A 24,811-nucleotide genomic window follows, 5' to 3' on the forward strand; every position below is an offset into this window, starting at 1 on the left:
AACAATTGTGGTATTTTGCGTGTTTTTTCACATTATTTTGTACATACTGTTGCTGCTACCATCTCCTATGACCGAAAAGAGCTTTCCTGTATCAGAACAGCGAACAGTTACTCACCAGAACAGTTACTCACCTCGAAATGGACGAAGAGTTTTTATTTAACCTGTTGTGGTATAGGGGGCAGTATTTTCACAGCCGGATAAAAAACGTACCCGATTTAATCTGGTTACTACTCCTGCCCAGAAACTAGAATATGCATATAATTAGTAGATTTGGATAGAAAACACTCTAAAGTTTCTAAAACTGTTTGAATGGTGTCTGTGAGTATAACAGAACTCATATGGCAGGCCAAAACCTGAGAAGATTCCATACAGGAAGTGCCCTGTCTGACAATTTGTTGTCCTTCTGTTGCATCTCTATCGAAATTCTCCATTCTCCATTTTCTCTAAAGCCGCCAGAAAGTGGAATGGGGTGTCTGCTGTCTCTGGGCAAAGTACAGCAGCTCTGTTTGTGAGTGGTCAGCCTGGGGACAGTGACACTGAGATGCGCGTTCATGAGAATTCTCCATTTTTTTCTTTCAGCCTTTGAATGAATACAATGTTGCCCGGTTGGAATATTATCGCTATTTTACGAGAAAAGTAGCATAAGAATTGATTTTAAACAGCGTTTGACACGCTTCTAAGTACGGTAATGGAATATTTTGAATTTTTTTGTCACGAAATGCGCTCGCGCGTCACCGTTTGGATAGTTACCTAAACGCATGAACAAAACGGCGGTGTTTGGATATAACTATGGATTATTTGGAACCAAAACAACATTTGTTGTTGAAGTAGTCCTGGGAGTGCATTCTGACGAAGAACAGCAAAGGTAATCCAATTTTTCTAATAGTAATTCTGAGTTTAGGTTGTCCCAAACTTGGTGGGTGTCAAATTAGCTAGCCGTGATGGCCAAGCTATGTACTCAGAATATTGCAAAATGTGCTTTCGCCGAAAAGCTATTTTCAAATCGGACATAGCGATTGCATAAAGGAGTTCTGTATCTCTAATTCTTAAAATAATTGTTATGTATTTTGTGAATGTTTATCGTGACTAATGTAGTAAATTCACCGGAAGTTTTCGGTGGGTATGCTAGTTCTGAACATAACATGCCAGTGTAAAAAGCTGGTTTTTGATATAAATATGAACTTGATTGAACAAAACATGCATGTATTGTATAACATAATGTCCTAGGAGTGTCATCTGATGAAGATCATCAAAGCCTAGTGCTGCATTTAGCTGTGGTTTGGGTTTATGTGACATATATGCTTGCTTGGAAAATGGCTGTGTGATTATTTGTGTCTATGTACTCTCCTAACATAATCTAACGTTTTGCTTTCGCTGTAAAGCCTTTTGGAAATCAGACAACGTGGTTCGATTCAGGAGAAGTGTATCTATAAAATGGTGTAAAATAGTCCTATGTTTGAGAACTTTGAATTATGACATTTTGTGGTTTTAAATTTGGCGCTCTGATTTGTCACTGACTGTTGAATAGTGTGGGACGATTTCGTCCCACCTCCCCTAGAGAGGTTAACCTCTCTGGGCTAGGTGGCACCAAATCGTCCCACCTACGTAACAGCCAGTGTAAACCCGTGGCGCGTTATTCAAATTCCTCAAAAATGCTAAAACTTCAATTTTTCAAACATATGACTATTTTACACCATTTTAAAGACAAGACTCTCGTTAATCTAACCACACTGTCCGATTTCAAAAAGGCTTTACAACGAAAGCAAAACATTAGATTATGTCAGCAGAGTACCCAGCCAGAAATAATCAGACACCCATTTTTCAAGCTAGCATATAATGTCACATAAACCCAAACCACAGCTAAATGCAGCACTAACCTTTGATGATCTTCATCAGATGACACACCTAGGACATTATGTTATACAATACATGCATGTTTTGTTCAATCAAGTTCATATTTATATCAAAAACCAGCTTTTTACATTAGCATGTGACGTTCAGAACTAGCATACCCCCCGCAAACCTCCGGTGAATTTACTAAATTACTCACGATAAACGTTCACAAAAAGCATAACAATTATTTTAAGAATTATAGATACAGAACTCCTCTATGCACTCGATATGTCCGATTTTAAAATAGCTTTTCGGTGAAAGCACATTTTGCAATATTCTGAGTACATAGCCCGGCATCACAGGGCTAGCTATTTAGACACCCACCAAGTTTAGCCCTGACCAAACTCCGATTTACTATTACAAAAGTTTGATTACCTTTGATGTTCTTCGTCAGAATGCACTCCCAGGACTGCTACTTCAATAACAAATGTTGGTTTGGTCCAAAATAATCCATCGTTATATCCAAACAGCGGCGTTTTGTTCATGCGTTCAAGACACTATCTGAAGTGTAAATAAGGGTCACGAGCATGGCGCAATTCGTGACAAAAAAATTCTAAATATTCCATTACCGTACTTCGAAGCATGTCAACCGCTGTTTAAAATCCATTTTTATGCCATTTTTCTCGTAAAAAAGCAATAATATTCCGACCGGGAATCTGCATTTAGGTAAACAGAGGAAAGAAAATAAAGCATTCGGTCGACTCGGGCACGCGCCTAAGCCCACAGTACTCTGACCAGCCACTATCCAAACGCGATAAAGTGTTTCAGCCAGAGCCTGCCTCGATATCCTTCAGCTTTTTCCCGGGCTCTGAGAGCCTATGGGACCCGTAGGAAGTGTCACGTTATTGCAAAGATCCTCAGTCTTTAATAAAAAGAGCCAAGATAAAACACACCTTGTCAGACAGGCCACTTCCTGCATGGAATTTTCTCTGATTTTGGCCTGCCATATGAGTTCTGTTATACTCACAGACACCATTCAAACAGTTTTAGAAACTTTAGGGTGTTTTCTATCCAAAGCCAATAATTATATGCATATTCTAGTTACTGGGCAGGAGTAGTAACCAGATTAAATCGGGTACGTTTTTTATCCAGCCGTGTCAATACTGCCCCCTAGCCCTAACAGGTTAATGAGTCCGACGCGAAGGATATACTGTTTCTCTGAGACCAGGCCCAAATCCCTGTCATTCGAGGGAAGAAAAGACAGGGTGCGGAGATCAGGGTGCTTTGTGAGAATACGTCGGCGAGTGGGTAACTGCCTCTACCATCTGTTGTATTGGCCAACTTGAGAATAAACTGGCAATCACTGGAGAATAAACTGGATGAGCTCCGTTCGAGACTATCCTACCAATGGGACATTAAAACTGTAATATCGTATGTTTCACCGAGTCGTGGCTGAACGACAACACAGATAATATACAGTTGGCTGTGTTTTCCATGCATCGGCAGGACAGTACAGCTACGTCCAGTAAGATGAGGGGTGGTGGTGTGTGTCTATTGGTCAATAACTGCTGGTACGCGATGTCTAATATTAAAGTAGTCTCAAGGTATTTCTCGCCTGAGGTAGAGTACCTCATGATAAACTGTAGACCCCACTATCTATCAAGAGAGTTTCCATTTATATTTTTTTGTAGCTGTCTATTTACCACCACAAACCGATGCTGGTAATAAGACTGCACTCAACGAGCTGTATAAGGCCTAAAGCAAACAAGAAAATGCACATCCAGAAGTGGCCAAGGCCTTTAACGCAGGCAAACTTAAATCCGTTTTACCTCATTTCTACCAGCATGTTAATGTGCAACAAGAGGGAAAAAAACTCTAGACCACCTTTACTCCACACACAGAGACGCGTACAAAGCTCTCCCCCGCCCTCCATTTGGAAAATCTGACCATAATTATATCCTCCTGATTCCTGCTTACAAGCAAAAACTAAAGCAGGATGTACCAGTGACTCACTCAATACGGAAGTGGTCAGATGTTGCAAATGCTACAGGACTGTTTTGCTAGCACAGAACGGAATATGTTCCGGGATTCATCCATTGGCATTGAGGAGTACACCACATCAGTCACCGGCTTCATCAATAAGTGCATCGATGACATCGTTCCCACAGTGAGTACATATCCCAACCAGAAGCCATGGATTACAACATCCGCACCGAGCTAAAGGCTAGAGCTGACGCTTTTAAGGAGAGGGACACAGGAGAGGGACACTAGGCAGGAGGTCAGAGACGTGGCAGTGTGGTGCCAGGACAACAACCTCTCCCTCAATGTGAGCAAGACAAAGAAGATGATAGTGGACTACAGGAAAAGGAGGACCGAGCACGCCCCCATTCACATCGACGGGGCTGTAGTGGAGCAGGTTGAGAGCTTCAAGTTCCTTGGTGTCCAAATCCCCAACAATCTATCATAGTCTAAACACACCAAGACAGTCGTGAAGAGGGCATGACAAAACCTTTTCCCCCTCAGGAGACTGAAATCATTTGGCATTGGTCCCCAGATGCTCAAAATGTTCTACAGCTGCACCATCGAGAGCATCCTGACTGGTTGCATCACCGCCTGGTATGGCAACTGCTCGGCATCCGAACATAAGGCTTTACAGAGGGTAGTGGGTACTGCCCAGTACATCACTGGGGCCAAGCTTCCTGCCATCCAGGACCTATATACTAGGTGATGTCAGAGGAAGTCCCAAAAAATTGTCAAAGACTCAGTCATAGACTGTTTCTCTGCTACCGCACGACAAGCGGTACCTGAGCGCCAAGTCTAGGACCAAAAGCCTCCTTAACATCTTCTACCCCCAAGCCATAAGACTGGTGAACAATTAATCAAATGGCCACCCGGACTATTTACATTGACCCCCCCATTGTTTTTACACTGATTCAACTCACTGTTTATTATCTATGCAGTCACTTTACCCCTACCTACATGTACAAATGACCTGGACTAACCTGTACCACCGCACATTGACTTGCTACTGGTACCCCCTGTTTTGTTCTTTTGTGTTACTATTTATTTAATTTTTTACTTTAGTTTATTTAGTAAATATTTTCTTAACTCTTTCTTGAACTTAATTTTTGGTTAAGGTATGTAAGCATTTCACAAACATCTGTTGTATTTGGCGCATGTGACAAATACAATTTGATTTGAAAACGCATGCACAACTACAACTGAAGGAAATATGACACCAAATATGTCATTTAGGTTCAGCCCCAATGTCAGTTCTTACCTAGAGGCTTTTAACAGAATCTAATCACTTACAAGTTACAGTCCCATTGGGTTGGGAACGAGGCCTGCAGCTTTCTTTTAATGTATATAGAGGGATCTATACTACTGATTCCAGGGTCAACGAGTGACATTTGGGGGTGAGAGATGGGAGAGAAGGTGAAAGAGTATAAAGTGAGAGTTGGAGAAGTACCTCTTCAGAGTAGTGGTCGGATGGAAGTGGAGGGTAGTCACACTGCTCAATCTTCTTACACAGAGAGTACAGGTTCATCTTATCACCGTAGAACGGGCTCTGGAGAGCTGCCATCTGAGGGAGGGAAGAAGAGAGACATTTAGTTACGGATCCAGGCTGTATCACATCCAGCCGTGATTGGGAGTCCTATAGGGCAGCGCACAATTGGACCAGTGTCGTCCGGGTTTGGCTGGGGTAGGCCGTCATTGTAAATATTAATTTGTTCTTAACTGGCTTGCCTAGTTAAATAAAGGTTAAATTAAAAAAATTACACACAATGATGTACCCAATTTCTCTGGAAGACAAAGAAAACACTTCATCTGAATTTGGCCTCCTCGATGTACAGTGTACAAAAAAATTAGGAACACCTGCACTTTCCATGGCATACTGACCTTGTGAATCCAGGTGAAAAGTATGATTCCTTATTGATGTCAATAAGGGATCTACACTTCAATCAGTGTAGATGAAGGGGAGGAGGCAGGTTAAAGAAGGATATTTAAGCCTTGAGACAATTGAGACATGGATTGTGTATGAGTGCCATTCAGAGGGTGAATGGGCAAGACAAAATATTTAAGTGCCTTTGAACGGGGTATGGTAGTAGATAACAGGCGCACCGGTTTAAGTGTGTCAAGAACTGAAAAGCTGGTGGGTTTTTCACACTCAACAGCTTCCCGTGTGTCTCAAGAATGATTCACCACCCAAAGGACATCCAGCCAACTTGACACAACTGTGGGAAGCATTGGAGTAAACATGGGCCAGCATCCCTGTGGAATGCTTTCAACACCTTGTAGAGTCCATGACCTGACGAATTGAGGCTGTTCTGTGGGGAAAAGGGGGTGCAACTCAATATTAGGAAGGTGTTCCTAATGTTTTGTACACTCAGTGTATGTGTGACCATTGGACTGAAGTCTGTGTACGTGTGAGATAGAGAATGGTTGGATTTCAAATCAACTGAACCAAAAAATGTAATCCCAGAAAGTTTATTTTTGCTTGTTTGTTTCCCTCCAGTTGACTGGTTTTCTCCTGCTCTGTTTCTCTATTAAAACTAAGAGGAGAAAGGAGGGAGGAGAGAGAGAGAAAAGGGGGGATATCTCAGTTAGGTGGAACAGAGAAGCCCCTTCTCTGAAAAAGGAAGGCAGGCGAGCGTAGCAACAGAGAAGAGGAAGAGTGGAGGAGAAGGGAAGGAGGGGGAGTGGGTAAAGGAGGATATAGGGAGAGTGGAGAAAGGCGGGAGGAAGGGGAGAGTAGGTAGAGGAGTGAGAGGCAGACATTAGCTGAAGCAGCCATCGTGACTGGTGTCACTTTTCTTCCAGATGTTCCATTATCTCTCCCCTTTTCTCTCTCTCTTCTCTCTCTTCCTCACACCATCTTTATCATTTACCAGCGCTTAATCAAGCAACCAAGGGGTTGCCTAGCAACGAGGGGAGGATAGGAAAGGAGACACATTGCTTCCATCGAAGCAGTTATTCAACCCCTCTCTCCATCCATCCATCTAACAGGGGGTGTTGGACATGGTTAAGACAGGCTCTGTCACATCAGCCAATAAGAAGTAAGGATGATGGTGCTAGAATATCTCCCCTCGACATCCCCCCCACTGCATCATCACTTACACACACTATTGTAGCACACTGTGTGTGTGGCAGGGGGAGAGGTAGGGTTCTGGCATGTATTCCTTGGAGGGAGGGAGGGAGGGAGGGAGGGAGGGAGGGAGGGAGGGAGGGAGGGAGAGGGAGAAAAGAAAGAGAGGGGGACAGGGAGGGAGAGAGAGGAAGACATGGAGGGAGAGAGAGAGACCGGGAGGGAGTCAGAGAGAGAGCGGGGGGAGAAAGAGATGGTAGGGGTAGGCAGACAGCAGCTGTGGCCAGTAAAGGGTTGTAGCATTGTATTTTCATGCATCTTCTGCTTTTGACAGAAGAAAAATGTCAACTGTCCTGTTTGTATTGGGGAGTTTCTGCACTATTCATCTGGTTCATTAGGGTCTGTTACTACTGGCCCCTGACAGCTGCCGGCCCTGCACACACACAGGGCCCCCCCACTCTCTCAGACTCACTGCAGGCTGGGCGTCATGGCGATGCGCGAGATGACTGACTCACTCTATGACCTCTAGGACCTGTGTGTGGGCTCATTGGTATTCCAGGGTTTGTTGCCGCACAAGCACGCCTGCTGTCTGAGGGACTGCTGGTGGCATGCACACACCTCACTTTTTTCTCTTGCTGGTTGTCTGCCTCCTCCTCGCCCATCTAGCACGGTCGCTGTGCAGTGTGTGTGTTCTTCTCTACAGTTCAGTCTGAGTTAGCATGAGGCCCTGGCCATGTTAAGGAGGACGTATGTTAGGTCTAGGTTCTTCTCACTCTTAATGAATATCTCTCTCTCACACAACACCCCCCCCCCCCCCCAAGGGGCTTTATTGACATGGGAAACATTTGTTTACATTGCCAAAGCAAGTGAAATGGATAAACAAAAGTGAAATAAACAAAAAAAAGAGTGAACAATAAATATTACACTCACAAGTTCCATCAAGGACAATAGGTTTTATAGCTGATTGAAGTATTTTTTAGCCAGATCCTAATTGGAATGTCAAATTGTATGTTCCTTTTGATGGCATAGAAGGCCCTTCTTGCCTTGTCTCTAAGATCGTTGACAGCGTTGTGGAAGTTACCTGTGGCGCTGCCGTATAGGCAGAGCTATGTATAGTTTTTTGTGTGCTCTAGGACAACGGTGTCTAGATGGAATTTGTATTTGTGGTCCTGGCAACTGGAACTTTCTTGGAACACCATTATTTTTTACTGTCAGGGCCCAGCTCTGACAGAGTCTGTGCAGAAGATCTAGGTGCTGCTATAGGTTCTCCTTGGTTGGGGACAGAAGCACCAGATCATCAGCTGATGAATTAGTTGATATGTATATTGAAGAGGGTGGGGCTTAAGCTGCATCCCTGTCTCACCCCACAGCCTTGTGGAAAGAAATGTGTGTTTTTTGCCAATTTTAACCGCACACTTGTTGTTTATGTACATGGATTTTATCATATCGAATGTTTTTCCACCCAACACCACCCTCATGCCAAATTGAGTCGAAGGCTTTTTTGAAATCAACAACGCATGAGAAGACTTTGCCTTTGTTTTGGTTTTTCTGATTGTCAATTAGGGTGTGCAGGGTGAATATGTGGTCTGTCTTATGGTAATTTGGTATAAAGCCAATTTGACATTTGCTCAGTACATTGTTTTCACTGAGGAAATGTACAAGTCTGCTGTTATAAGATGGCGCCAGAGAGCAAAGCTGACGTTTTATGTATTCCTAACCAATTGTGTTTTTTTTGTTTGTTTCTTTGCGTTGTTTGTAACTTATATTGTACACAATGTTTCTGCTAAACTACCAACGGGACATTCAAAACTTATGACCGAAAATAACTTCTGGACATCTGAACTGCGATTACTCACCACGGACTGGCAGAATTATTTTTTTCCTTTAACCTCTATGGGCTAGGTGGGACGCTTGCGTCCCACCTACTCAACAGCCAGTGTAATCCCGTGGCGCGTTATTCAAATTCCTCAAAAATGCTAAAACTTCAATTTTTCAAACATATGACTATTTTACACCATTTTAAAGACAAGACTCTCGTTAATCTAACCACACTGTCCGATTTCAAAAAGGCTTTACAACGAAAGCAAAACATTAGATTATGTCAGCAGAGTACCCAGCCAGAAATAATCAGACACCCATTTTTCAAGCTAGCATATAATGTCACCTAAACCCAAACCACAGCTAAATGTAGCACTAACCTTTGATGATCTTCATCAGATGACAACCCTAGGACATTATGTTATACAATACATGCATGTTTTGTTCAATAGAGTTCATATTTATATCAAAAACCAGCTTTTTACATTGGCATGTGACTAGCATGTGACTAGCATTCCCACCGAACACTGCCGGTGAATTTACTAAATTACTCACGATAAATGTTCACAAAAAGCATAACAATTATTTTAAGAATTATAGATACAGAACTCCTCTATGCACTCGATATGTCCGATATTAAAATAGCTTTTCGGTGAAAGCACATTTTGCAATATTCTGAGTAGATAGCCCGGCATCACAGGGCTAGCTATTTAGACACCCAGCAAGTTTAGCACTCACCAAAGTCAGATTTACTATAAGAAAAATGTTATTACCTTTGCTGTCTTCATCAGAATGCACTCCCAGGACTTCTACTTCAATAACAAATGTTGGTTTGGTTCAAAATAATCCATAGTTATATCCAAATAGCGGCGTGTTGTTCGTGCGTTCAAGACACTATCCAAAAGGGTAAATAAGGGTGACGAGCATGGCGCAATTCGTGACAAAACAATTCTAAATATTCCATTACCGTACTTCGAAGCATGTCAACCGCTGTTTAAAATCAATTTTTATGCCATTTTTCTCATAAAAAGCGATAATATTCCGACCGGGAATCTGCGTTTAGGTAAACAGACGAAAGAAAATAAAGCGTCGACTCGGGCACACGCCTAAGCCCATAGTACTCTGATCGGCCACTTGCCAAACGCGATAAAATGTTTCAGCCAGAGGCTTCCTCGATATCGTTCAGCTTTTTCCCGGGCTCTGAGAGCCTATGGGAGCCGTAGGAAGTGTCACGTTATAGCAAAGATCCTCAGTCTTCAATAAAAAGAGCCAAGATGAAACACAACTTGTCAGACAGGCCACTTCCTGCATGGAATCTTCTCAGGTTTTGGCCTGCCATATGAGTTCTGTTATACTCACAGACACCATTCAAACAGTTTTAGAAACTTTAGGGTGTTTTCTATCCAAAGCCAATAATTATATGCATATTCTAGTTACTTGGCAGGAGTAGTAACCAGATTAAATCGGGTACGTTTTTTATCCGGCCGTGTCAATACTACCCCCTAGCCCTAACAGGTTAATGAGCCCGATGTGAATGATGTACTGCTGTCCTGGGAACAGGCCCAGATCCCTGTGATTTGCGTGAAGAGATGGCAGAGAAAAAGGGGCCAGAGGCTGCCTTCTGAGAATTCGTAGGCGATCGAATAAACCTCCACTTCCTTCCATTCTGCAAGCAAACGTGCAATCTTTTGAAAATAAAATCGATGACCAACGCAGAAGATTAAACTACCAACAGGACATTCAAAACTGTAAGATCTTATGCTTCACGGAGTCGTGGCTGAACGACGACATTATCAACATACAGCTGGCTGGTTATACGCTGTATCAGCAGGACAGAACAGCGGCGTCTGGTAAGACAAGGGGCAGCGGACTATGTATTCTTGCAAATAACAGCTGGTGCACGATATCTAAGGAAGTCTCGAGGTTTTGCTCACCTGAGGTAGAGTATCTCATGATAAGCTGTAGACCACACTATCTACCTAGAGAGTTCTCATCTGTATTTTTTGCAGCTGTCTACATACCACCACAGACTGACGATGGTACTAAGACCACACTGAAAGAGCTGTATTCCGCCATAAGCAAACATGAAAATGCTCACCCAGAGGTGGCACTCCTAGTGGTCGGGGACTTCAATGCAGGCAAACTTAAATCTGTTTTACAATATTTCTATCAGCATGTTAAATGTGTAAGCAGAGGGAAAAAAACTCTGGACCACCTTTACTCCACACACAGATACACATACAAGCTCTCCCTAGCCCTCCATTTGGCAAATCTGACCATAATTCTATCCTCCTGATTCCTGCTTACAAGCAAAAAGCAAAAATACAAGCAAAAAAACAGCAAGCACCAGTGACTCGATCAATAAAAAAGTTGTAAGATGAAGCAGATGCTAAACTACAGGACTGCTTTGCTAGTACAGACTGGAATATGTTCCAGGATTCCTCCGTCATTGGCTTCATCAATAAGTGCATCGATGACATCGCCCCAACAGTGACCGTACGTACATACCCCAACCAGAAGCCATGGATTACAATCAACATCAACACTGAGCTAAAGGCTAGGGCTGCCACTTTCAAGGAGCAAGACTCTAACCCGGAAGCTTATAAGAAATCCCCCTATGCCCTCCGACGAACCATTAAAAAGGCAAAGCATCAACACAGGACTAAGATCGAATCGTACTACACCTGCTCTGACACTCGTCGGATGTGGCAGGGCTTGCAAACCATTACAGACTACAAAGGGAAGCACACCCGAGAGATGCCCAGTGACACAAGCCTACCAGACGAGCTAAACTACTTCTATGCTCGCTTCGAGGAAAATAACGCTGAAACATGCATGAGAGCACCAGCTGTTCCGGAAGACTGTGTGATCACGCTCTCCGCAACCAATGTGAGTAAGACCTTTAAACAGGTCAACATTCACAAGGCCGCAGGGCCAGACGGATTACCAGGGTGTGTACCACGAGCATGCGCTGACCAACTGCCAAGTGTCTTTACTTACATTTTCTATAATACCAACATGTGTTAAGCAGACCACCATAAGTCCCTGTGCCCGAGAACACTAAGGTAACCTGCCTAAACGACTACCAACCCATAGCACTCACGTCTGTAGCCATGAAGTGCTTTGAAAGGCTGGTCATGACTCTAATCAACACCATTATCCCAGAAACCCTAGACCCACTCCAATTTGCATACCGCCCTAACAGATCCACAGATGATGCAATCTCTAATGCCATCAACACTGCCCTCTCCCACCTGGACAAAAGGAACACCTATGTGAGAATGCTGTTCATTGACTACAGTTCAGCGTTCAACACCATTGTGCCTTCAAAGCTCATCAAAAAGCAAAGGACACTGGGACTAAACACCTCCCTCTGCAACTGGATCCTGGACTTCCTGACGGACCGCCCCAGGTGGTAAGGGAAGGTAACAACATATCCGCCACGCTGATCCTCAACACGGGGGCCCCTCAGGGGTGCGTGCTCAGTCCCCCCCCTGTACTCACTGTTCACTCATGACTGGACGGCCAGGCACGACTCCAACACCATCATTAAGTTTTCCGATGACACAACAGTGGTAGGCCTGATCACCGATAACGACGAGACAGCCAATAGGGAGGAGGTCAGAGACCTGGTGCCAGGACAACAACCTCTCCCTCAACGTGATCAAGACAAAGGAGATGATAGTGGGCTACAGGAAAAAGAGGACCGAGCACGCCCCCATTCTCATCGACACGACTGTAGTGGAGCAGGTTGAGAGCTTCAAGTTCCTTGGTGTCCACATCACAAACAAACTAACGTGGTCCAAGCACACCAGGACAGTCGTGAAGAGGGCATGACAAAACCTTTTCCCCCTCAGGAGACTGAAAATATTTGGCATGGGTCCTCAGATCCTCAAAAGGTTCTACAGCTGCACCATCGAGAGCATCCTGACTGGTTGGCAACTGCTCGGCCTCCGACCGCAAGGCACTACAGAGGGTACTGCGTACAGCCCAGTACATAAATGGGGCAAAGCTTCCTGCCATCCAGGACCTCTATACCAGGCAGTGTCAGAGGAAGGACCTAAAAATTGTCAGACTCCAGCCACCCTAGTCATAGACTGTTCTCTCTGCTACCACACGGCAAGCGGTACCGGAGCACCAAGTAGAGGTACAAGAGGCTTCTAAACAGCTTCTACCCCCTGAACATCCAATCAAATGGCTACCCAGACTATTTGCATTGCCCCCCCCCCCTTTACACCGCTGCTACTCTCTGTTGTTATCATCGATACATAGTCACTTAATAACTCTACCTACATGTACATATTACCTCAACTACTTGTAACTTTTATTTCTTATTCATACATACACATATAATTTGTTAGTAACTTCTTATGGATGGTGGCAGTATTGAGTAGCTTGGATGACCGACGTGCCCAGAGTAAACGGCCTGCTACTCACTCCCAGAAACTAAGATATGCATATAATTAGTAGATTTGGATAGAAAACCCTCTGAAGTTTCTAAAACTGTTTGAATGATGTCTGTGAGTATAACATAACTCATATGGCAGGCAAAAACCTGAGAAAAAATCCAAACAGGAAGTGGTCTTTTGGACTTCAATTAATTCCCTATTCAAACTACAGTGTCTGTGGGGTCATGTTGCACTTCCTAAGGCTTCCACTAGATGTCAACAGTCTTTAGAACCTTGTTTGAGGCTTCTACTGTAAAGTGATGATGAATAAGAGCTACTGGAGCCAGAACACTGCCAGCAGGGCATGAGCCTCAGGCATGCGCACTCACATGAGAGGTACCTCAGTTCCATAGCATTTTTTGAAGACAAAGGATTTCTCCGGTTGAAACTTTATTGCGGATTTATGATAAAAACATCCTAAAGATTGATTCTATACATCGTTTGACATGTTTCTACGAACTGAAATGGACATTTTTGAGTTTTCGTCTGACATGCGCGTCCTGAATTTGGATTTGTGAACTGAAGGCGCGAACAAAAATGAGGTATTTGGACATAAAGGATGGACTTCATCGAACAAAACAAACATTTATTGTGGACCTGGGATTCCTGGGAGTGCATTCTGATGAAGAGCATCAAAGGTAAGTGAATATTTATAATGCTATTTCTGACTATTGTTGACTCCAACATGGCGGATATATTGTATGTGTAACGTTCGTCGTATGGAGTGAACCAAACTGCAGCGGGTATATTTATCATCGTCTTTTATTTGAAGGAAAAACAACAAAACACTTACACAAAACAAACGACAAAAACAGTCCCGTAAGGTGCTCAGACTATACAAGGAACAACCACCCACAAACACAAGAGAAAACTAACCCACTTAAATATGGCCTCCAAATAGAGGCAACGACAACCAGCTGACTCTAATTGGAGATCGTTCCAAAACCCCAACAAAGAAATAGAAAAACGAGATAAACACATAGAAATAGAAAACATCAACCAAAACCCCCGAAACACACTAAACAAACACCCCCTGCCACGCCCTGACCAAACTACAATAACAAACAGCCCCTTTTACTGGTCAGGACGTGATAGTATGGCATGTTTTTGTGTCTGAGCGCCGTACTCAGATTATTGCTTTTTCGGTAAAGCTTTTTTGAAATCTGACACCGCGGTTGCATTAAGGAGAAGTTTATCTAAAGTTACATGTATAACACTTGTATTTTCATGAACATTTATTATGAGTATTTCTGTAAATTGATGTGGCTCTCTGCAAAATCACCAGATGTTTTTGGAGGCAAAAGATTACTGAACATAACGCGCCAATGTAAACTGAGATTTTGGATATAAATATGAACTTTATCGAACAAAACATACATGTATTGTGTAACATGAAGTCCTATGAGTGTCATCTGATGAAGATCATCAAAGGTTAGTGATTAATTTTCCCTCTATTTCTGCTTTTTGTGACTCCTCTCTTTGGCTGGAAAATGGCTGTTTTTTTGTGTGTGTTGGCACTGACCTAACAATCATATGTTTTGCTTTCGCCATAAAACCTTTTTGAAATCAGACACTGTGGCTGGATAAACAAGAAGTAAAGCTTTAAAATGGTGTATAATACTTGTATGTTTGAGGAATTTTAATTTTGAGATTTTTGTTGTTTTGAATTTGCCGCCCTGCACTTTCACTGGATCCCGTTAACGGGATCAAGCCATAACAGGTTTTAAACTGCATTATTGGTTAGGGGCTCATAAGTAAGCATTTCACTGTAAGCTCTACACCTGTTGTATTCGGCGCATATCACTAATAAAATTTGATTTGATGATAATGCAGAGGATTATCCCAAGGTTGCTGTTGACGCATATCCCACGTTAGTTATTGGGGTCAAATTTGTCTCCACTTTTGTGGATTGGGGTCATCAGTCCTTGGTTCCAAATATTGGGGAAGATGTCAGAGCTGAGGATGATGTTAAAGAGTTTAAGTATAGCCAACTGGAATTTGTGGTATGTATATTTTATAATTTCATGTAGGATACCATCAACACCACATGCCTTTTTGGGTTAGAGGGTTTATATTTTGTCCTGTAGTTAATTTAATGTAATTGGAGATACCAGTGGGTTCTGGTAGTCTTTAATAGCTGATTCTAAAAATGTTTTTGCAGTTTGTTCTTTGTTATAGAACCAAGAAGACTGGAGAAGTGGTTTATCCACACATCTCCGTTTTGGATAGATAACTCTTCGTGTTGTTGTTTGTATAGAGAATTCCAATTTCCCCAGAAGTGGTTAGATTCTATCGATACTTCAATGACATTGAGCTGATTTCTGACGTGCCGTTTCCGTTGTGTATTTCTGTATTGTTTTTGTGATTCACCAGTGAAGGCTTAGGCTCAGGTTCTGGGTCTCTATGTTTTTGGTTGGATAGGTTTCTCAATTTCTTACGTTTTTGCATTCTTCATCAAACTATTTGTCATTGCTGTTAATTTTCTTAGGTTGTCTGCTTGAAATTTTTAGATTTGGTAGGGAGCTGAAAGGTCAAATACACTGTTAAGATTTTCTACTGCCAAGTTTACACCTTCACTATTACAGTGAAATATTTTGTCCAGGAAGTTGTCTATAAGGGATTGAATTAGTTGTTTCCTAATAGTTTTTTGGTAGGTTTACACACTACTTTCCTTCCATCTATAACACGTCTTTTAATATTGTGCAGTTCCTTTGACTTTGATGCCTAATGAGTATTGCTCTCCCTCTCCCAACTGTTGTATAGAACAGCCTTTCAGATGGAATCAGCCCTCCACTGTTGTATAGAACAGCCTTTCAGATGGAATCAGCCCTCCCCTGTTGTATAGAACAGCCTTTCAGATGGAATCAGCCCTCCCTTGTTGTATAGAACAGCCTTTCAGATGGAATCAGCCCTCCCTTGTTGTATAGAACAGCCTTTCAGATGGAATCAGCCATCCCCCTTTCTTTCTTCAGTCTTAGAGCATGCCAAATTATGAGGGAAAACAAAGTTAGACCCTGTTTTATGTCTGTTAATGTGATATAATGTGCTGTATTAATTCATGCCGACCAAAGAGAGAGAATGAGTGTGTAGGCACACACAAATTAATTCACTAAGCTATCACATTAAACTATGACAGTAGGGCCAGCAGTAGGGAGAGAAGACACCAAGGTAATGCTGAGTGGATAACACTGGCATACTATGTGACACATTTTTAATTAGATGTTAAAAGTGTGAAATGAACTAAAAATGTAAGCGTTTTCACAGCCGAGATCCAGTATACACATGCCTTTAAGGACGCATAGTCCATACATGATGCATAGCTACAACAGGGACACAGATAGATCTCTTAACAATATTTAGCATGTTCTCATGTTTTGTTATAAGATCAAACATCCAGGGGCATAAAGCTATATACTGTAGGGGTATAAAGCTATTTAGGGGTATAAAGCTATACATGGTTATAAAGCTATGTTATAAAGCTATTGAGGGTTATTAAGCTATTTAGGGTTATTAAGCTATTTAGGGGAATAAAGCGACATACGGGTAGAACGCTACACAGGGGTATTACGCTACACAGGGGTATTACGCTACACAGGGGTATTACGCTACATATGGGGTAGAACGCTACATATGGGGTAGAACGCTACACACGGGTATAACGCTACACACGGGGTTTAACGTAACATATGGGGTACAACGCTACACAGGGGTTTGACACTACACAGGGGTTTGACGCTACACAGGGGTTTGACGCTACACAGGGATAGAAAGCTATGTAAGGGTAGAAAGCTATGTAGGGGTAGAAAGCTATGTAGGGGTAGAAAGCTACAGTCCCCTCTGTAATTATTGGGAGAGTGGATACATGTGGTCTGCGGTTGTGATGCCAGTTGGACGTACTGCCAAATTCTCTAAAATAACATTTATGGTAGAGAAATTCACATTTAATTCTCTGGCAACAGCTCTGGTGGACATTCCTGCAGTCAGCATGCCAATTGCACACTCCCTCAAAACTTGAGACATTTGTGGCATTGTGTTGTGTGACTAAACTGCACATTTTAGAGTGGCCTTTTATTGTTCCCAGCGCAAAGTGCACCTGTGTAATGATCATGCTGTTTAACCTGTTGGGGATAGGGGGCAGTATTTGCACGGCCGGATAAAAAACGTACCCGATTTAATCTGGTTACTACTCCTGCCCAGTAACTAGAATATGCATATAATTAGTAGATTTGGATAGAAAACACTCGAAAGTTTCTAAAACTGTTTGAATGGCGTCTGTGAGTATAACAGAACTCATATGGCAGTCAAAACCCTGAGACAAATCCTAACAGGAAATGGAAATCTGATGTGTGGAATCACTTCAAACCTTTGCCATTGAAACACACAGGGACTTATTAATCATTTAGCACTTCCTAAGGCTTCCATTAGATGTCGACAGTCTTTACAAAGTGGTTTGAGTCTTCTATGGTAGAAACTGACCCAAAGAGAGGCTTGGGAAGTTGGTCACAGGGGGAGGGCCATTTACTACTATGACGCGAGCGCCCATGGCTACCCTCCCCTTTCGAAATGTTTAGTAAGACAATGCAATCGTCCGCCTTGAATATTATTGAAGCTCTGGTTGAAAAAGGCCCTAAAGATTTATGTTATACAACGTTTGACATGTTTGAACGAACGTAAATATATATTTTTTGCACATTTGTGACGACAAGTCCCGCGCGCTTCAGTACATTATGAGTAGCCTTCGGAACGCGCTAACAAGAAGTTACTATTGGGACATAAATTATTAACTTTTTCGAACAAAACTACATTTGTTGTGGACCTGGGATTCCTGGAAGTGCCTTCTGATGAAGATAATCAAAGGTAAGGGAATATTTACGATAGTATTTTTGATTTTAGATGGTTCCAAGATGGCGCTAACATGTATCGCCTAGCCTATTTTTCTGAGCATACCACGCCGTTTATTGCAAAGTGTGATTTCCCAGTAAAGTTATTTTTAAATCTGGCAATGCGGTTGCATTCACGAGATGTTAATCTATAATTCTTTGAATGACAATATTACATTTTAACAATGTTTTCGAATAGTAATTTTGTAAATTGTAGCGCTGATCCACCGAAAGCATTTGAGGGTAAATATTTTCTGAACGTCACGCGCCGATGTAAAATGCTGTTTTTATATATAAATATGAACTTTATCTAACAAAAAATGCATGTATTGTGTAACATGATGTCCTAGGAGTGTCATCTGATGAAGATTGTCAAAGGTTAGTGCTGCATTTAGCTGTGTTTTGGGTTTTTGTGATGCATCTAGTTGCTTTGAAAATGGCAGTGTGATGTTTTTTGGCAGGGTACTCTCCTGACAAAATCTAATGTTTTGTTTTTGCTGTAAAGCCTTTTTGAAATCGGACAACGTGGTTCGATTCAGGAGAGGTGTATCTATAAAATGGTGTAAAATAGTCATATGTTTGAGAAATTGAAGTTATAGCATTTATGAGGTTTTGTATTTCGCGCGACACGATTCCACTGGCTGTTGACTAGGGTGGGACGTTTCTTGCCCAGACAGGTTAATCAGCTTCTTGATATGCATATCAAGCAGGAATATCCACCAGAGCTGTTGCCAGATAATTAAATGTGAATTTCTCTACCATAAGCCGCCTCCAATGTTATTTTAGAGAATTTGGCAGTACGTCCAACCGGCCTCACAACCGCAGACCACGTGTAACCACGCCAGCCCAGGACCTCCACATCCGTCTTCTTCACCTGCGTGTTCGTTTGAGACCAGCCACCCGGACAGCTGATGAAACTGAAGGTTTGTACAACCAAACAATATCTGCACAAACTGTCAGAAACCATCTCCGGGAACATAATCTGGGTGCTCGTCGTCCTCACCAGGATCTTGACCTGACTGCAGTTAGGAGTGGCAAAGGAGAAATGCTCACCAACAGGGATGTAAACAAATTTGTGCACAAAATTTGAGAGAAAAAATTACATTTCAGAAAAATTTCTGATAAAATCCAAACTTTTGAAGTATCGAGCCAAAACAAGAAAGAAATGCTTCACAGTCCCAATAATTATGGAGGGCACTGTATATAAAGTTGAAGTCAGAAGTTTACATTCACTTAGGTTGGAGTCAATAAAACTCGTTTTTCAACCACTCCACAAATGTATTGCTTACAAACTATAGTTTTGGCAATTCGGTTAGGACATCTACTTTGTGCATATTTCCAACAATTGTTAATTTCAGATTATTTCACTCATTCACTGTATCACAATTCCAGTGGGTCAGTAGTTTACATACACTAAATTGACTGTGCATTTAAAAAGCTTGGAAAATTTCAGAAAATGATGTCATTGGAGGTGTACCTGTGGATGCATTTCAAGGCCCACCTTCAAACTCAGTGCCTCTTTGCTTGACATCATGGGAAAATCAAAAGAAATCAGCCAAGACCTCAGAAAAATAATTGTAGACCTCCACAAGTCTGGTTCATCCTTGGGAGCAATTTCCAAATGCTTGAAGGTACCACGTTCATCTGAACAAACAATAGTATGCAAGTATAAACACCATGGGACCACGCAGCCGTCATACCGTTCAGAAAGGAGACGTGGTCTGTCTCCTAGAGATGAACGTACTTTGATGCGAAAAGTGCAAATCAATCACAGAACAAAAGCAAAGGACGTTGTGAAGATGCTGGAGGAAACAACATCCATACAGCCAACATCCATACAGCCAACATCCATACAGCCAACATCCATACTAGAGGTCGACTGATTAATCGGAATGGCCGATTAATTAGGGCCGATTTCAAGTTTTTATAACAATCGGTAATCGGTATTTTTGGCCGCCGATTTGCCGATTTATTTACTTTTTGTACACCTTTATTTAACTAGGCAAGTCAGATTAAGAACACATTCTTATTTACAATGACGGCCTAGAAACGGGGGTTAACTGCCTTGTTCAGGGGGGATTTGTTTTTGCAACCTTCGGTTACCAGTCCAACGCTCTAACTACCTGCCTTACATTGCACTCCACAAGGATTAACAGGCTGACTACCTGTTACGCGAGGGCAGCAAGAAGCAAAGGTAAGTTGCTAGCTAGCATTAGACTTATAAAAAACTATCAATCTTAACATAATCACTAGTTAACTACACATGGTTGATGATATTACTAGTTTATCTAACGTGTCCTGCGTTGCATATAATCGATGCGGTGCCCGTTAATTCTCATTGAATCACAGCCTACTTCGACAAACGGGTGATGATTTAACAAGCGCATTTGCGAAAAAAGTACTGTCCTTGCACCAATGTACCTAACCATAAACATCAATGCCTAACAGGAATATTTAGACTTAGTCACCCGTTAGATAAAATACGGAACGGTTCCGTATGTCACTGAAAGAAAAAACGTTTTGTTTTCGAGATGATAGTTTCCGGATTCGACCATATTAATGACCTAAGGCTCGTATTTCTGTGTGTTTATTATATTATAATTAAGTCTATGATTTGTTAGAGCAGTCTGACTGAGTGGTGGTAGGCACCAGCAGGCTCATTCATTCAAACAGCCCTTCGCTGTGCTTCAAGCATTGCGCTGTTTATGACTTCAGCCTGGGTGGTATAATTTGTGGAACGTTCCAACAGGAATCTATTCCAAAAACTTCGTAAATAACAAGGTTTCCAAAAAACAACGCATACAAAGTTGAATAGCGGCAGAATAAGATACCGGGTAGGGAGTGGTCTATTTCATTGCGTTTTTCACTCATCACGTTTATTCCAAAAAATGTCTGTCCTCACATGTCTGTTTGCCTATGGACAAACATTAAGAATAAGCTACGTGGTGAGTTGATGCCTATTCGGCAGCTAGTTAGCTAGGTTTGTATGCGTTGCTACTTTGTATGCGTTGTTGGTTGGCAACCTTTTACTTTACGTTTTTTTGGAACAGATTCCTGTTGGAACGTTCCACCCCTTCAAGCCTATCAACTCCCAAGATTAGGCTGGTGTAACCGATGTGAAATGGCTAGCTAGTTAGCCGGGTGCACGCTAATAGCGTTTCAAACGTCACTCGCTCTGACACTTGGAGTAGTTGTTTCCCTTCCTCTGCATGGGTAACGCTGCTTCGAGGGTGGCTGTTGTCGATGTGTTCCTGGTTCAAGCCCAGGTAGGAGCGAGGAGAGGGACGGAAGCTATACTGCTACACTGGCAATACTAAAGTGCTTATAAGAACATCCAATAGTCAAAGGTATATGAAATACAAATCGTATAGAGAGAAATAGTCCTATAATTCCTATAATAACTACAACCTAAAACTTCTTACCTGGGAATATTGAAGACTCATGTTAAAAGGAACCACTAGCTTTCATATGTTCTCATGTTCCGAGCAAGGCACTTAAACATTAGCTTTCTTACATGGCACATATTGCACTTTTACTTTCTTCTCCAACACTTTGTTTTGCATTATTTAAACCAAAATGAACATGTTTCATTATTTATTTGAGGCTAAATTGATTTTATTTATGTATTATGTTAAGTTAAAATAAGTGTTCATTCAGTATTGTTGTAATTGTCATTATTACAAAAAAATAAAAAATAATAATAGGCCGATTAATCGGTATCGGCTTCTGCTGGTCCTCCAATAATCGGTATCGGCGTTGAAAAATCATAATCGGTCGACCTCTAATCCATACAGCCAACATCCATACAGTCAACATCCATACAGTCAACATCCATACAGCCAACATCCATACAGTCAACATCCATACAGTCAACATCCATACAGTCAACATCCATACAGCCAACATCCATACAGTCAACATCCATACAGCCAACATCCATACAGCCAACATCCATACAGTCAACATCCATACAGCCAACATCCATACAGTCAACATCCATACAGTCAACATCCATACAGCCAACATCCATACAGTCAACATCCATACAGTCAACATCCATACAGCCAACATCCATACAGCCAACATCCATACAGTCAACATCCATACAGCCAACATCCATACAGTCAACATCCATACAGTCAACATCCAACCTCCAATGCACACACCTGTCAGACCTTCATATATACACACACTGAATAGTGTTTTCAGATCAATGGGAGCAGAGTGGGTCTGTGTGATGTTTGCTTAGAAAGGCCAGAAAATATCACACAAACACACCACAGGCCAGCTACATACTCACACTCTCTCCCCCTCTACCTCTCTCCCACTCTCTCTCTTCTCCTCCACCTCCTCTTTCCACATCTTCTCTCCCATCCTCCTCCTCCCCCTCTCCCCGTATCGCTATCACTGCCTTTCTCTCCCCACCCCCCCTCTCCCTCTCTTCTCTCTCCATCCCATCTCGCTCTCCCCCCATCTCTCACTCTCCAACCTCTCACCGTATCTCTCTCTCTGCCTGGCTCAACCCATCCCCCATCTCTTTCGCTCTGCCTCTTTCCACCCCTCTCTCGATGCCTCTCTTCTCACCCCCCTCTCTCTCTCTCTCTCTCCAGTCTGATCTGTAAGGTGGAAGTGGTTCGTCTACAGAGTAATCTAACTGGTCAGTATCATATCCACCCAGTTGATCTGAACCACATGGATATGTCACTGGGAGGTCTCTGTTAGCTTCAAACACACTGCAGCTCTCCCATCCACCTTTACCTCACAAATCTGTCGGTGTGTGTACAGTATATGTGTATCATATACGTTACCTCGTAGAGCAGGCAGCCTAGCGACCAGATGTCAGATTTGAAGTTGTATCCGTTTTCATGTATTCTTTCTGGAGACATGTAGTAGGGGGTGCCCACTGGAACAGACGGAGAGAGAGACACACAGAGAGAGAGAGACACACAGGGAGAGAGAGACAGGGAGAGACACAGGGAGAGAGAGACACAGGGAGAGAGCGAGAGAGAGAGAGAGAGACACAGGGAGAGACAGAGGTCACACACAATATGACGTTTGAAAGGTCTTTATTCTTTCAGAACTTTTGTAAGTGTAATGTTTAGTGACCATTTTATTTTTTTACCCCCTTTTTCTCCGGCCAAACCCTCCCTAACCCGGACCACTGCTATGCAGTGCCTTAGACCACTGCACCACCCGGGAGACCCCTAGTGACCATTTTTATTGTTTATTTCACTTTTGTTTATTATCTACTTCACTTGATTTGTCAATGTTAACATATGTTTCCCATGCATATAAAGCCCTTAAATTGAAATTGAATTGAATTGAGAGAAAGTAAGAGAGAGAGATAGCGAGAGAGAGACAGCCGTTAGCCTGTTCCACCACTAACCTAGCCGTTCCAGCACACCACATATGTCCCAACACACACAACCTGAGAGAGACAGACATCACACACAAACTACAAGTCCACTACATCACACCTCCAGTTCGGCTGTCATTATCATCCCTCATCCACTACATCACACCTCCAGTTCAGCTCTCATTACCATCCCTCATCCACTACATCACACCTCCAGTTCAGCTCTCATTATCATCCCTCATTCACTACATCACACCTCCAGTTCAGCTCTCATTACCATCCCTCATCCACTACATCACACCTCCAGTTCAGCTCTCATTACCATCCCTCATCCACTACATCACACCTCCAGTTCAGCTGTCATTACCATCCCTCATCATGATTAGAAACAGGTGTCCAACAGATATTCTACACTCTGGCTGTGGAATTCTAGAATCCCAATACCGTGCTGGCTGGCCCGGTACAGACCCCGCAGTCAGACAGTACAATAGACCTTCGCCCAGAGCAGAGAGCAGGTGAGACCTTCGCCCAGAGCAGGTGAGACCTTCGCCCAGAGCAGGTGAGACCTTCGCCCAGAGCAGAGAGCAGGTGAGACCCTTGCCCAGAGCAGAGAGCAGGTGAGACCCTTGCCCAGAGCAAAGAGCAGGTGAGACCCTTGCCCAGAGCAGAGAGCAGGTGAGACCTTCGCCCAGAGCAGGTGAGACCTTCGCCCAGAGCAGAGAGCAGGTGAGACCTTTGCTGAGAGCAGGTGAGACCTTCGCTGAGAGCAGGTGAGACCTTCGCTGAGAGCAGGTGAGACCTTCGCCGAGAGCAGGTGAGACCTTCGCCGAGAGCAGGTGAGACCTTCGCCGAGAGCAGGTGAGACCTTCGCCGAGAGCAGGTGAGACCTTCGCTGAGAGCAGGTGAGACCTTCGCCGAGAGCAGGTGAGACCTTCGCCGAGAGCAGGTGAGACCTTCGCCGAGAGCAGGTGAGACCTTCGCCCAGAGCAGAGAGCAGGTGAGACCCTTGACCAGAGCAGAGAGCAGGTGAGACCCTTGCCCAGAACAGAGAGCAGGTGAGACCCTTGCCCAGAGCAGAGAGCAGGTGAGACCCTTGCCCAGAGCAGAGAGCAGGTGAGACCTTCGCCCAGAGCAGAGAGCAGGTGAGACCTTCGCCCAGAGCAGGTGAGACCCTTGCCAAGAGAAGGTGAGACCCTTGCCAAGAGCAGAGAGCAGGTGAGACCTTCGCCCAGAGCAGAGAGCAGGTGAGACCTTCGCCCAGAGCAGAGAGCAGGTGAGACCCTTGCCCAGAGCAGAGAGCAGGTGAGACCCTTGCCCAGAGCAGAGAGCAGGTGAGACCCTTGCCCAGAGCAGAGAGCAGGTGAGACCCTCGCAGAGAGCAGGTGAGACC

At 43.2% G+C, this 24,811-nt stretch overlaps 1 protein-coding gene across 3 annotated transcripts in view; it reads right to left on the minus strand.

Moving 5' to 3' along the window:
- LOC106560547 (serine/threonine-protein kinase Nek7) overlaps positions 1–24,811 on the minus strand; it is a 137,312-nt gene that overhangs the window by 4,482 nt on the left and 108,019 nt on the right. For all 3 annotated transcript variants that reach the window (XM_045687893.2, XM_045687892.2, XM_045687894.2), the window contains 2 exons: positions 22,874–22,968; positions 5,303–5,416 (listed from right to left, as the gene is read on the minus strand). In XM_045687893.2, the coding sequence (XP_045543849.1) occupies positions 5,303–5,416; positions 22,874–22,968 (209 nt within the window). The remainder of the gene's footprint in view (positions 1–5,302; positions 5,417–22,873; positions 22,969–24,811) is intronic.

The sequence above is a fragment of the Salmo salar genome, chromosome 10 (assembly GCF_965601325.2).
Source record: "Salmo salar chromosome 10, fSalSal1, whole genome shotgun sequence".
NCBI lineage: Eukaryota > Metazoa > Chordata > Actinopteri > Salmoniformes > Salmonidae > Salmo > Salmo salar.